Here is a 15,408-nt window from a genome sequence, read left to right as displayed (position 1 = left end):
TGCCCATGCCTGCTGTGGACCCCAGCACATGCCTTCACGCGTCACACTGTGCTGGGGACCCCTGGGCATTCGTTGACTTCATCTTTTATGCCCTGTTTTACAGGAGCTTGAAAACAAGGCTCAGTGACCTTAGGTATAACATTCCCAGGGCCACACAAATGTACATGGCTAAATTAAGATTTGAATTTCTGCCAGACACACTCCCAATTTCACGTTCTTCTTACTTCTCATATACAAATAAAAGGTGGATGGGGGCCGAAAAAGAATAAGAAGAAAAATTTAAAGAGACTAAGATAGAATTAAGTAAAGAGACGTGGAGTTAACAGCAAAGACTCAAATCTTTAAAAGTGGGTACAGCAGTGTTTCTTGCTAGCCTGCCCTCCACTTACTTGCCTCAAGTCTCACCCTGCCCTGCATGCCTCTCTTCTCATCTGAGAGTTTGGAGTCAGAGGAGATGGTGGAGATAAACTTCCAGACTTAACCTCTGAGTTTCGGCTCCTCAGTGGGGTTTTATCTGAGCCAGAATGGTGAGATGAGGGCTGGAATGGCTAATGGTAGCAGAGCGCTCACTAGGAGCGGCTTTATGCAAAGCACTTTACAAGCTTTATTTCACTGGCTACACCCTACATCGCCCTCCCCTATTCAGTGCTATGATTAGTCTCATTTCACAGATGCTCAATAACTTGCCCCAGGGCACACAGCCATTCAGTTTAGTTTAGTTGCTCAGTCGTGTCTGACTCTTTGCGACCCCATGGACTGCAGCACGCCAGGCTTCCCTATTCATTACCAACTCCCAGAGCATGCTCAAACTCACATCCATCGAGTCGGTGATGCCATCCAACCATCTCATCCTCTGTCGTCCCCTTCTCCTCCTGCCATCACTTTTTCCCAGCATCAGAGTCTTTTCCTATGAGTCCATTCTTTGCATCAGCTGGCCAAAGTATTGGAATTTCAGTTTCAGCATCAGTCCTCCCAGTGAATATTCAGGACTGATTTCCTTTAGGATGGACTGGTTGGATCTCCTTGCAGTCCAAGGGACTCTCAAGAGTCTTCTCCAACACCACAGTTCAAAAGCATCAGTTCTTTAGCACTCAGCTTTATAGTCCAACTCTCATGACTACTGGAAAAGCCATACCTTTGACTATATTGACCTTTGTTGGCAAAGTAATGTTCCTCCTTTTAAATATGCTGTCTAGGTTTGTCATAGCTTTTCTTCCATTGGGTTGTTGTGATTCTAGGACTCAAGTTCTTGACCATTGTGCTTGTACAGGTGCCATCCAGAGGATGTGAGAGGGAAGGGATGGAGTGAGGGCTGAGACATTTAGGAATGATGTGGGGAGGAGCAGCTTTTCCCCTGGAGCTCATGCAGCCACCGTCCTGCATTTCGGATTCCAGCTCAGAGCTCCATGCCTCACCTCCAAGTCCCTCCTTTCAAGTGTTTGCACTCCCGCCCCCCTCTGCTGCCCGCCAAGGCCTACTGTTGGGGAACACCTGCTTTAGACCTGAAGACAAACAGTGAAATGAACATGGCCCATCCCTTTAAAGGGTTTCTAAGTTGGAAGGTGGGATTGAGAAGTAGGGGTGATCAGGGAGGGAGATTTAGGTGTGGTATATACAAAGTAGAGGTGAAACGGGTATAATTGGTGTTGATGGGTTGGGGGGGTGGGATTGAGAGAAAGGGAGGAGCCTGACTTGGATGAAGAGGTGGGTGGTGATGCCACTGATTGAAATAAGGAACACAGAAGGAAGAAAACCCTTCACAGATTCTGGTACAGTATTTTCATATTATACATTTATTAGGTATTATTGATTGAATTTTTCTGAAAGAAATCACCCTTTTTCTTCTACATGATACGAAGATATAACTTTCAAGAACACACGGAGCAGAAATATATTATCTTTGGCTCATAAATTTATATTACCTTCCTGCCTGTCTCAATATATTACTTTTTCTCCCTTCCCATCACCCTTTATATTAAACTTTTCTGCTCTCTAGGGTAAGAAAACATACTTCTCGCTCTCCATATGATTGGTTTGACAGATCCTCCTTGAATTTTTTGGACCCCACATGGAGGGTCATACTTACTTCTCATTGGCGATACCCTCTGAGCAGAGTAGTATTAACTCTCATCCTTTCCAAAGCATTTCACTTGCCCTCTTTCATTTGAGCTGCCCTGTTAGGTTAACCCAGCTGTGCTGCATCTTGCTGAGACACAGGTGAGTGAGTTGCCTACCCACGATGACAGTAGTAACCCATAGCGCTGGAAATCACCTGACTTCCTTGCCCAATCCAGTGCTCTGCTGGTACCTCACTTAACATTAATCACACGTGCAGTGCGTCCGGCTACCTGGGTGTAGGGGAGGGGTTACAGACACAAAGGGCGCATGCTCCCGGATACTGCCAGGATGCGTGGTGGTCACAGGGTGGTGGATCTTTCTCCACCTCCTTGGATCACACTGATGGCCAGCGTTATAGCAAAGAAAGCCACTGATTCCTCATTTGGGAGAAGGATGAAAACACAAACGTTTGGTGGGTAGTAAGGTGAACTTACAAGTAAAGTAAGGCCCTTTCCTTGCAGGGGAGGGGAGAGGGAAAAAGCTACTGGGCTCACCTCCCAGTTTTGCTTGGGGTCAGCCCAGCAAAATACTTGCCAGTCAGTTTAGAAACACTCTCTGCCAGCTGGGGAGGCAGGACCTTGTCTACTGACCGTAGCCTCACCCTGTGGGTCTGCTCCTTGCTCGGGACCGGCAGATGAGGGTACAGAATCCTGCTGAGAATTGGTTGGAACCAGCTTCTCTGCTCTCATGCAGTAAGGCCAGTGCTCAATTCTGCTTCCTTGCCTTCTCCCAGTCCAAGGCCTCAAGCGTGGACTGGAGGGGAGAAACCCAAAGCTCTGGATATGGAGAGGGATATGGCCCTACCTCCCTGAGACCCTCCCTGAGGAACTGGTCTCATGGTGCTTTCATTTCTTGTGTTACAGCCGTGAAGCTGTGTGCGGGTAAGAACTTTGGGAAATACATGGATTATCCTGTTCCTATAACTATGGTGAACTTTTTAGAGTCTACCATCCTTGGAAATGCCTTCCTATCAACTATATCAATTGACATCATTATATTGACTCCACTGCTCCATAAAACAAAACGTACCTCGGAAGTACTTCTACCTCGTGTCCCTGAGCGGTTGTGGGAGGCATCTCTCCCAGCTTCACAGACATTCTCCTGCCTAGTCACTCTCTTACCCCATGAAACTGAGAACGCCTAGCAAGGGGCCCTGCCCGCAGACCCCTTCCCCATCCCAGACCAGAGTGTCCCAGCTTGGCTCATGTAGATTTCTACTCGGCGCCCCAGATTCTGTCAAGGATGAACCCTTCAGTTCCCAGCAAGACCTGCCCCCGCTCTTGGTCTCTTACCTAAGTCTAAGCAGGACCTGCGGGCCTTCGGATATCCACAGCTGAACTCGTGTGCTCAACAGCCTGCCTGTCTCCAGTGCCTATTTAACTTAAGGGGCTAAAAGCCAGAGATTTACATTCCTGTTAGAATGAATAATACTGTGGGTGGACTTTTCCTCATTAATATTTAGGTAGATTTCAGGTTAGTAGTGAGCATTAGAACAGGTTATAAACAAATATTAAGCTTTAAAACAATGGTTTTATAAAGCTCATTATCTCAGACAATATCCACTTCGTGTGAGTGGGAGAGGAGAGACAAGGTCCCGCTTTTTTCTGCAGATTTTCTGAGTGGTATGGTAACTATTTTAATCTTGCTTTGGTAACTATTTAAAATCTAAACATAAAGAAGGTTAAACTAATCTTTACACCAAAAAAGTATAACATTTTCCCAGTCACATGAAAGGATTTCTGATGGCTGCAGGGCAAATAGAAGTCTATACTGCAGAATAAGGAATAGGATGGTTTAGTAATTCATTAAACCTCCTATCTATGTTTCTGTAGCAGATGTTTATTTAAAATGTTAATATTTACCTAATGTAATGCACAATCATGTAAATCAGTCTTCTTTTGAAATTCTCAGAGCCACTTAATTAATATGTGATCACAAACAAGTTAGAGTATGTATAAATTGGAGATACTAGTTTCTACCTTAAATAAGTTAATGCGTATAAAGCACTTAGTACGAAGCTTGACCAAGAGCAGGGGTTCCGTGATCGTTTCTTACTATTTTTAAGGAAAAGGTGATTGGCTAAAGTGGAATGCGGCAGGTTGCAATGTTGCCATTTTACCACAGGAGGGCAGTGCTAGAATAGAAAAAGCAGGAAACGCGCACTGTGTTCGAAAAAGCAAGAAGTTTAACAGTGTTCAGCCATTTCATGGGATCAGAGAATGGCGCTGTGTTTTCCACTGGTCACCACTTTATTTGCCCTCTCCTCCATCTGTAAAGTTCTGTGGCAAGTTTTGGAAAATGACCTCTTACTGATTTCCCCCGCAAAGTAAAATGTGGGGTGTTTTTTTTGTTTGTTTGTTTTTTAAAACCCTCTTGTCTTAAAGATGTTTTTAAGTGTTGCATATTTGTAAAAGGAGGACAGGCATGTTTCTCTGTCATGTTGCTTTATCTTTGCCCTTCTTTCTGTTTTTGCCTGCTTCCTTGATGCATTCTCATTTTGATCCGTTATTTTCAGACATCGCTATCATTAGGAAACATTCTCTGAACCCATGTCTCAAGCCAGTAAACCTGAAAGGTGCCTTGTCCACAGTGGTTGCTTGCAGTCTTAATATTTGTCTATGCTCAGGTCACTCTCTTTGTTGGGACCTGATTAGAATTTGTTTAGCATCCAGCCTGGGACCTCTGCATACATGGCTGAGTTTTGTTGCCGTGTAATTCTTGGTGTAGGCAGAGGCAAGAGAGCCATGGTGCAAGACAGACTGGCTGCCCCCTGGGATGAGGCTGGCCTCCCTGACTCAGTTATCAGATGCTAATACTGGGCCGGTCTCATCGAACCTTCCTGCAGCCAGCTTGCCTGATCTTGTTCAGCTGTGTCTAATGCTGATTCCAGGGAAGAACTTGTCTTTGCTGTTTGTCAGGAAGAAAAGCACATTTGTCTTAGAAGTATTTTGCCTTCCTGCTTGGTAGCAAATCCTTTAGACTGCACATACACCCTAATGTCTTGACAAATTCAGAGATTAGTTTCCATTAAATTTTTATTTTCTTTAAATTTTCATATCATTTTTTTCTTTATTTAAAATATTATAACCAATTAACATACTAAGACAACATTGTTTACATTCCAGTGGTGCATGTTTAATGACTAGGGCATGAATGATTAAAAACCACAATAATTATCTCAGCATTCCCTACAAAGTGCCCCATTTGCTTTTGTCTAGAGGAGGGGAGAGGAGAGGGAATGGAACACAGGGAAGGGAGAGGAATGAAGGAGGAATGGCATCATACAGGGAGAAAAGCAAATGTCAATTATCATACTTAGGTTTCCGGTTTCAAAACCTGCTGAACAGGATAAACTAAGAGAAAATAGATGTCACAGTTTCTAAAAGGACTTGGAGCACTCCTTACATTCAAGACTAAATTCAAGCTCATGAAACAAAGCCAGCACAACAAAACTTAATAGCAAGTATTGCCTATAGGTCTAAAATATGTAAAAGTATTTGCTTTGTAAAAATTTATTTCAGAGTCTACAAACTTTAAGGACCAGTTTGTTCCTTGGTATGAACCCAACAAGTATCCAAAGCAATAAATATGTGGTAAGACAATTAACTCTTCTTGAGCCATTAATAAGGAATTGTGTTAAATACACAAAATAAAATGGGCTTCCTAGGGGGCTCAGTGGTAAGGAAATTGCTGGTGTAGGAGACTTGGTTCAAGCCTGCATTGGTAAGATCCCCTGGAGGAGGAGATGGCAATCCACACCAGTATTCTTGCCTGGAAAATTTCACGGACAGAGGAACCTGGTGAGCTACAGTCCATGGGTTTGCAGAGAGTCAGACACAGCTGAGTAACTGAGCATGTATGCAATGCATACATAGTAAAATAACTGATACTCCTTAAAATTATAGGAGAGTCAAAAATCGACGTACTTGCCACAGAAAATTCTTCTATTTTATTTTAAATTTCATCAGAATGTCTAACTTGTGTAAATTGAATTTCTGTGGCTGCTTATAAATATCATTTGCAAGGTCCATGTGTATTAGCTTGAATTCCAGTGACACATAACCATGGCGTTTCTTAACACCATTCCTATCTTCATACTGTAGCTATGTAGCTATGTTTGTAATGAAACAAACAAAATGCCTCATACGGAAATGCTTACTTTAAGAAAACCTAGTATATCGTCATCCAGACATAAAGCAGATAAATACAGGGGTGATTAGTTGCAATACAAAAGGATTCTCTGATTTACAGCAGGATTCGTCAGAAGGGTTCCTTTGAATACATGCTCCCCCAGAAAGCTGAAGTGTTTTGCAGATCATTCAAACCACTTGACATCCAGACTGGGGATAGAGAAACTTGGAATTTAAGCGTTGAAAAAGCCATCATTAATTGGAGATTAACACAAAATGAATAAGAGATTCTCTGTTACTTCAGTAGTAGAAAAACATAACTTGCTTTTTAGAAATGGAGATAGACATATGTATATACATGTATAGGTTAAGTCAGAAATAACATTTTCCTTTATTATTATTTTTTTTGTGGAGCACCTGTGTGCCAGGAACCATGTAGTACTATCTATTGTGTATATTGAATTCTACTAATAATCTTGTGAGAGAGATTGCATCATTTCGCAAATGAAAATACTGAGGCTCCTGGGAGCATTCTGCCAGAAGCCCGGGACCAGTAACTGACAGAAGTGAGTTTTGAATCTAGGCCTGCAAGGCGCCCCGTCTTCTCCCTCTGCTGCCTCCAAGGGATTCCTACCCTCACTCTGCCCAGCCCTTCCTATGCCTGATGCTCCCTGCCTTCCCCCCGGGCCAGATTGTTGACATCTTTGGTAACTCACCTCACACCAACTTTTATGAGTGAAGATAGCCAGACCCCACCTATTCTGCTAAAACTCATGCTGCTGCTAAGTCGCTTCAGTCGTGTCCTACTCTGTGCGACTAGGAAAGAACACTGGAGTGGGTTGTGATTTCCCTCTCCGGCTGAAACACATTACAGTCCAAGACACTGTTCGTGACTTCAGTTGGTGCCTTGCTGGGCTGGAGTAGGTAGAACCTCCTCTTCTAGGTGACGGTGGGCGCCTTCTAGAGGCGTGTGCAGGCAGTGCTGGTCAGGAGGCAGGAAGCCAGCGATTGAAGCAGCACAGCCCCCAGGTCAGCATGGTGAAGGATAGAGGCAGGCATAACGTGATGGGTAGGGCTGGGTGCTGGACAGCGAGGCAGGAAACAGGCTCCGTGATGGAGGTGGGTGGCCAGGCAGGCTGAGGAACAGGCCGGGTGTCAGAAGGATGCCAGGCAGGGCTGTCAGAACAAGGCAGTCTGCCACTTTGAGAAGAATTAGGATACCAGGTGGGCTGTCAGGACAGATGCAGAAAGACAGAAACCCAGTTTCTCCAGCTGAAACAGGAACTCCGTTAGAATGGGGCACGCGATGATCAGAGTGGGAAAAGCAGTAACGCATTCACGCTTCTCAGTTTCTGGCTTTGATTGCCTCCGTTTCTCCTGATGAGGAAGAGAAGAGCTGAATGGGTTGTATCCTGTAGAAGAGGGTCAAGTGAGCCCCAGTATTGGGGCCAGAAGGTGAGAGGGGAGCAATGCCAAATGTTCTGTATTTTCCTGGTGATTTGGAATGATTAGGTAGTCAATAAATCTATCAACTGGCTGGTTGAAAAAAGAACCTGTATGGCTAAAATTAATACTTAATCAAAATTAATTTTCCTACTGAGCCTTGGAAAAAGGTTCTTTTTTTAATTGATTGATTGCTTTACAGTATCATGAAGTATTTAATACTATCATCAGTAAGAATAGCTTTATTCAGCATTTCTTTTGAATCAGCCATGGTGCAGAGCACTGAACTTATCTCCTTTAACTGTTATGAAGAATTAAGGAGACATCATAGTCAAGATGCCTGGCGCGGCGCATGGGGCATAGTGTTCCAGCCACACACGTGGAGATCCACATGCATACAGGATGCACGGGAGATAGTACTGTTCAGGGTGAGCGGGTCGTTAAGTGTTCAGAAGGTAGGAGAAGGACTGATCAAGTGGACTGACAGATGAGAGTGAGCCAGGTCAGATTGGAGGAAGAAACCAAGTATCATCTCAGTATCATGCCACAGTTAATTCTTTTTCTGAGAGCCCATCACCACTAGTTACATAGTAGGACTGGGCTCAGAGACCCTGTGTCCTCTACGGGAAACACAATGAGGTCTTCCCAGGTGACGCCCAAGGGATATTGCTCTTCGGGTGTGTCTGATGTGAAGTAGTCAGTGATAAGCTGGCCTCTGCTGCTCTTACAGAATCTCTTTGGGCATGCAGGTTTGGCCCAGTACCTCTCCAGAAGTCTCAGTGTACCTTGGGACTCACAGCTCAAGACTGGTTTAGCTAATCCAACCTCATGTTTATCCAGAAGCCAATCTGGAGACAAGGATTTGGCTGCAGTGGTTTTTATGGAGGACACCCCAGGAAGTGTTGTAAGGAAGTAGGAGAATTGAGACAAGGAATGAGGAATGCCAATAAAAATGTGTAGATGAGTTCAGCTGTGGGCAGCTGGGCTCACTCCTTCCAGGAACCGTCTAACAAATTGTGTTGGGTAGAAGCTGGGGTATTTATCTTCCTACTGTCATGCCTCTTTGGAAGATGCACCTGACAAGCTTTAACTGTCCAGCACTCTGCCCTGAAGCAGAGCAATGCAGATGAAAAGGGAGACTGCAAATATGTGTGGGAATTGTCCAGAAACCAAAGGTTGCTTCTGAGGGTAGGGCTAGCGTGGGAGAAATGGGTGGGGAGATCTGGCAGGACTCCAGCAGCATCTGCTAAACCCACCTTCATCCTTGAAAACACTCCAGTTTTTAAATCTTCATTTCATGTTTGAAAATCCTCAAAATAAATTGCCATCTTAATATAAAATGGGACATTTCTTCACTGTTGATGTTTCACAGTTTGTGCTGATTGCTTTCTTCACTCTCTGTCTCTGTAAATATTTCCTTTTGGTAACCTTTATGAACATTAATTTGCAAATGAGCAGAAAATAAAAGTCTGAACAGTCCCTATTTAATAAGTAGAGAGACATGAACAGATCTCCCGTGGATGTGTGAGTTTAAAGGAATGATAGCATTGCATTCAGAAGTGGACACTTGCAGCCGCAGGCAAAGGCATGCATTTAGCTTCTCTACAGGATTTCAGGCTTGGAACTCTGACCTCCAGGGATCTGGTGATCTGGGAGTGTGGACCAAAATAAGAGTGTGTTTGCCTCGCTGACTCACATTCACGTGGCTCTCATCTATCCTGCCTTTGAGTATACATACTGAGCAATGCATATCGGTTCTGCTGCATTGAGAACACTGGAATGAGAGAACATTGGAATGTAAATGTCTTTATTTGATAATTATTTTCTAAGCACTTTGCAGGTCCTTGCCTGGAATTCAGATGTAAACAAGGCCTGACCCTCAGGGACTGCAGAGACAGTGATTCATCTTTAGGGTGAAAATGTTCTCAGGACTTCTTCCCTGTGCCCAGTTATCCCAGTGCCCAATCCACCCTTCCCCAGTCCATTCAGATTTCTAAGTAAATTTGTCCTGAACATACTTAGTCTGCTGAGAGTCGAGTCTGAATTTGCAAGTCACACTTGTTTCAGGTGAGGTTTTACAGTCCTACTTTCAAGACCGTATCTTGTATTTGTGGCTCCCTGTCCTTACATTTGAGAGGATGGAGTATGAAGGAGATGAAGGCAGGTGGGCTCCCACACTCCGCCCTGGTGGGAGAGCCTGGGATACTGGGAATGAGCAAAGGTACTGGATGGAATGAGGGGGCCGGTGCCCCTCTGTGCAGAGGTCCTGACGCACAAGGCTCTGCTGAGGAGAACACTGGGCAACATTAACATGACTAGACGTTCTTATGTTTAGGAGGAGGCAGGGGTCATGTTAAACTCTCTGGGGAAGACCAAGAATACTTTCAGTCTTTTGTCTTTCTTACAAGAGCTGCTCGCTAGCAAGAAGATGGACTCACGTGACTGATTTTCACAATTGGACTTTCAAAGCCTGTGTCTTTGTATATGTTTTGGTGACGTGTGTCAGGGATAGGAGGTGAGAAATGGAGGAAACAACTTGGTCTGTAAAAATCTATAACTGGCTCATAAATAACAGATCTTCAGAGTTCTTTTGCATTATACTTTGTAGATAATCATAGATAATTAAGCCACATGGATAGCAGGAGTAATAGGTATGGTTCATCCCTGACAGGTTTTAAAATAGATATTTACACTGGAGAGTATAAATTAGGCTAAAAGAGTTCTTTCTGAAGGATTCAGATGATTTTTTAAAAATGAAGTAGGCTAGTGGGATCTTCGAGCAAACCTGGTAATCTAGAGAATTTGTGAAAGTCTGTGATTTATCATAATCTATCCTGTGTTTTTACTAGAATTTGAAAATTACTCAGAAGTATCTGACTTGCTGACTTACTAGGGCTTTCCTGGTAGCTCAGAGGTTAAAGCATCTGCCTGCAATGCGGGAGACCCCGTTTCGATCCCTGGGTTGGAAAGATCCCCTGGAGAAGGAAATGGCAGCCCACTCCAGTATTCTTGCCTGGAAAATCCCATGGACCAAGGAGTCTAGTAGGGGGTCGCAAAGAGTCAGACACGACTAAGCGACTTCACTTTTACTTTCATCTGACTTGCTGGGTATTAATATTTCAGTCCTGGGGATATTTTTCTGACTGAGTTTGCTTGTAGCTGTCTTTCTGGAAAATTTATTAGCAGGCCATTTTGGTTTCCCCTTGATCTCTCATTCTCTTCTGAGGTATTATTGATTTTATTTTCCTGAACACAATTTTATATGGTAATATCTGTGCAGAAGCAATTTGCTATGGTTCAAGGAACTGGATTCATAGGGGCATTTGTCCTACTAATATGATTATAAGGTCACTAACTTGATCTTAATAACATTTTCCTGTTATCATGTATTAGATGCATGAAAGCAAACCTGTGCCTTGTAGCTCAGGATTTCCTAGATGTATGTACCTAAGTCGATAATTCCTTGCAAAATGAATAGCCAGGTGATTTCAAGGGTTTGCCTTGCTTGAGGCGAGTTAGGATTAAACCCAAGTATTATCACATATGGTGCATGCAGAGAGGAAATTGCTTGTTTAGCACACCTTTAACTTTTAAATCATTGATTCAGAACATTTTATAAGCTTCCTTCACTGTACTTCACTGGATGCTGTTTTTACTGTGTTGTGGCTGCGGGAGGCAGCATAATACAAAAAGCTTGGAATCTGTAGTCGGACAGTCACAACTAGAATCTGGCCATGCATTATTTGCTATCTGTGTACTAGGGCCTCAGGAGAAGGCAATGGCACCCCATTCCAGTACTCTCGCCTGGAAAATCCCATGGACAGAGGAGCCTGGTGGGCTGCAGTCTGTGGGGTCACTACGAGTCGGACACAACTGAGCGACTTCACTTTCACTTTTCACTTTCATGCACTGGAGAAGGAAATGGCAACCCACTCCAGTGTTCTTGCCTGGAGAATCCCAGGGATGGGGGAGCCTGGCGGGCTGCCGTCTACGGGGTCGCACAGAGTGGGACACGACTGAGCTACTTAGCAGCAGCAGCAGCAGCAGGGCCTCGTGAACCAACTGTGATCACCTTCATTTTCCTCGTCTCTTTAAGACAGACTGACATAACAGTATCCCTATTCTGGTGTTTTATTTAAATATCGTAATTGAATTCTCTCACTTGGGAACAAAAGCAAGTTCATCTTCCAAAAATTTCCCACATTTTCTTAGAGGTAGTAGTGCTCAGCTGCTCTGTTGTGTCTGACTCTTTGCAACACCATGGACGGTAGCCCGCCAGGCTCCTCTGCCCATGACATTTTCCAGGCAAGAATACTGGAGTTGGGGGGCCATTTCCTACTCCAGGGGATCTTCCCAACCCAAGGATTGAACCCACGTCTTTTGTGCCTCCAGTATTGGCAGGCAGATTCTTCACTACCCGTGCCACCTGGGACACCCAGAGATAGTAGTCATATAGAAAGATAACCACGCATACAGAAAGGACATGTACAAGATTGGCCGCAGCTTTCTTCGTAATATGCCCAAACCATAAATAACCCAAATGTCCACTAGGAGGAGAATGGATAAGCAAATTGGGGCATATCCACGCAGTGGTCCACAGGGCAAGGGAAAAACAGCTGATCCGCACGACAACATGGATGAATGTTATAGACATTATGTTGAGCAAAAGAAGCCAGACACTAAAGAGGGCATATTTTCTGAGTCCTTTTCCATAAAATCTAAAACTGGCAAAATTCCTTTATGGTGATAGAAATCAGAAGATCAACTGCCTCTGAAAGGACGGTCTTGACTTGAAAGGGGCATGAGGGAAGTCACAGTGGTGACAAAACTGTTCTGTCTTGATTTGGGTGATGATTACAGGGTGTATATATTTGTCAAAGCTTGTTGAACTGTGCAATTGAACCGAGTGTCTTACTGTGTAGAAATTAGTTGACCTTTGAACAGGACGAGTTTGTACTGTGTGGGTCCGCTCATAGCAGAGTTTTTTCAGTAGTAAATACGACAGTATAAGAGAGTCTGTGGCTGGTTGAATCTGTTGATGTGTAGGAACCACGATATACTCCCGATTTTCTACTATGTGAGGGGGTTGGCACGCCTAACTCCCATGTTGTTCAAGGGTCAACTGTCTACTTCTGAGAAAACACAACTCATCCACTGATAAGATGTCGACTTTTCTAACAACCGGTTTTTGGGGTTCTCAGGACGCAGTGACCATCTGCACTCTGGGAATTGGGACAGCCTTTGGAGAGTCCATTCTGGACAACACTCCACGCCATGCGACCATCGTTACCAGGGAGAGCAGTGAGCTGCTCCGCATCGAACAGAAGGACTTCAAGGCACTATGGGAGGTGAGCCTCAAGGCGGCTTTGTCAATTAACGTGGTTGCAGAAAAGAAAGGGAGTACCACGTGGATAATGGCATTTAGTCAAGCCTTAATGTGTTCTGTTCTCAGCCAGTGGATGGAATTTAATTTTCAAAACTTGTTTTTGAAATGAGTGAGTGAAAAAGGCATTTTGACACAAGACATCCTTCTTCTTTTTTTATTTTTTAATTTAGCGCTTGCTCAATTTCCTGTGGTTTGACATACATGATAATTATTTCTTGAATGACCATAGAGTGTTTTATGTATTTCCTCCCTCCTATTCCACAAATGTATTCTTAACCATGGAACAAAATACTTTGACATTTTCTTTGGCATTTTAAAAATCATCATTGACATGATCCCTGGAAAAGTGGGCTGAATGGGGTTAACATCTGCTTCATTTAAATGCTTTTAAAAATGAAGTGCCCTGTAATAAGGTATGGGAAACGAGGGACATAAAGATGGCTGGTTCCCTGTCAGCTTAAAATGCACGGGTGCCACAGCAGTGGCTTCAGCAGCCAGTCCTGGTGGCTGGTGCATTTCCTGCTGCTGACCAGCATCCCTTAGGGTACCATGCTCATGTACAAGGACGGGGAATAAACCATCTTATATGCAGTCATGGCAAATGGAGCACTTAGGCCCTCTCATCTTTTATGCTTATTCCTTTTCAGTTCTTCAAGCTTCTGATTTTTACCTGTGGTTGTTCCCTATCTTTGTCCCAGGCTCAGTATGTCCAAGTGTTAACCCATCGAGCTGGCAGGCTTTACCACTTGTCCCAGTGTGGCTAAGATTTTAAACTTGATCTAAAAAGAATTTTGTGTAATCAAATTGCTTCCTCCAGAGCCAAACAAATGCCAGATGCATTAAGGGAGCAAACCTGCAGGTGAGTGAGTGATGCTTTGCCTTGAAAGTCCCGCAAGCCTCGGAAGGCCCTGGTGGTGAAACCTGTTACTTTTATTCTTGGCAGTAGTGAATAAATTGCAGGGTTACTTGTTTGAAATGTTCCTCTTAGAAAATATTAAAGAGCTCCAACTGTTCTGTAAAGTTCAGAGACAAAAGCGAGTTTTAGGAAGGCAAAGCCAAAGTAGGTTTGCGTGAGGTTTGTGTGGAGAGGTTTTCTGTCAATTAAAAGGGCCCAGACTTGAGGCAAATAAGCTGCTTTTTGGATCTTTAAAAGGTAAACCAAAAAGACTTTTCCAAAAGGAAATTTGGAAGACTGGTTTAAGAACAAAAAATGACTCCTACTTGTGATATGTGTCATTATAACTGCTTTCATCTGTGATGACTTATTCAAGTTGTTGGTCGAGGCTGGTTTGAGGGCAATAATTAAAAATTTATTTTAATTAGGAGGCCCCAGTGCTGTGAAAAGTTCTTGAGAAGTTGCTACCTGTGAACATTCTACAAAATTTATTTAAAATATTTTCAAACATAAAGGAAATCAAAAAGGATAATAGAAAGACTGCACTCTCACTTGGTCCAGCAGTTGTTAACATATAGCCATATTCCTCTTTTTTACTGAACCACTTTAATATAAATGTCAGGCATCATGACATTTCATCCTAAACATCAGCATATATCTCCAGACAATCAGAATATCCTGCTGCATACCTATAATACCATTATTTCACCTACAAAACTAAAGACAATATCCTCATCTGATACCCAGTGCACAGCTGAAATTTCCCCATAAATATCCATAAATTTATTCTGTGAGTATTTTTGTATCTTTTATTTCCAACGAGGCTCAAATAAAGAACCATGCGTTACATTTGATTGTTATATCTAAGCCAGTCTCCCTCCTCCTCACTGCTTCCATGAGGGTATCTTTTTTGTACCCCTACCCCAGGGTTTCCTGAAAATGAAAGTTAGTGCTGAGGGTTTGATTAGGTCAAGTCAAACAGTTTTGGCAAGGAGAAGCCAAAGGTGATTCATTCAGTTCAGTTCAGTTCAGTCGCTCAGTTGTGTCCGACTCTTTGTAACCCCATGAATTGCAGCACGCCAGGCCTCCCTTTCCATCACCATCTCCCGGAGTTCTGAGTACATTAGGGTGCTCCTAATGTCTGGATGCCTCACTGTTAGCGATGTGTTGATTTGACTCATTTGATCCCTCAGTTGGATTGTATTTGAGTATATTTTAGGGTGGGCTGTTTTTCACAGAGATTTCCCTAGGAGGAAGATTGTTCAATATGGGTATTGATGTAGAAGGTGGTCCTTAGTAGCCCAAACCTTGCCACGTGATTTTGTAATGCAGTGGGTCCAGCCCTTCACCTGTAACCTCACAGCATGATTCTGGTCTCCCCTGTCAGTGAGCTGAAAAGGATGGAGGGAGTATTTAGTCTGACCTCTTATTTTACA

The 15,408-nt window shown here is 43.5% G+C and overlaps 1 protein-coding gene across 1 annotated transcript in view; it reads left to right on the top strand.

Moving 5' to 3' along the window:
* RAPGEF4 (Rap guanine nucleotide exchange factor 4) overlaps positions 1-15,408 on the top strand; it is a 326,591-nt gene that overhangs the window by 65,889 nt on the left and 245,294 nt on the right. The window contains exon 4 of the mRNA XM_052635961.1: positions 12,893-13,039. Coding sequence (XP_052491921.1) covers positions 12,893-13,039 — 147 coding nt within the window. The remainder of the gene's footprint in view (positions 1-12,892; positions 13,040-15,408) is intronic.

Source organism: Budorcas taxicolor, chromosome 2 (assembly GCF_023091745.1).
Source record: "Budorcas taxicolor isolate Tak-1 chromosome 2, Takin1.1, whole genome shotgun sequence".
In the NCBI taxonomy this organism is placed as follows: domain Eukaryota; kingdom Metazoa; phylum Chordata; class Mammalia; order Artiodactyla; family Bovidae; genus Budorcas; species Budorcas taxicolor.
This window is presented reverse-complemented; position numbering and strand designations above follow the sequence as displayed.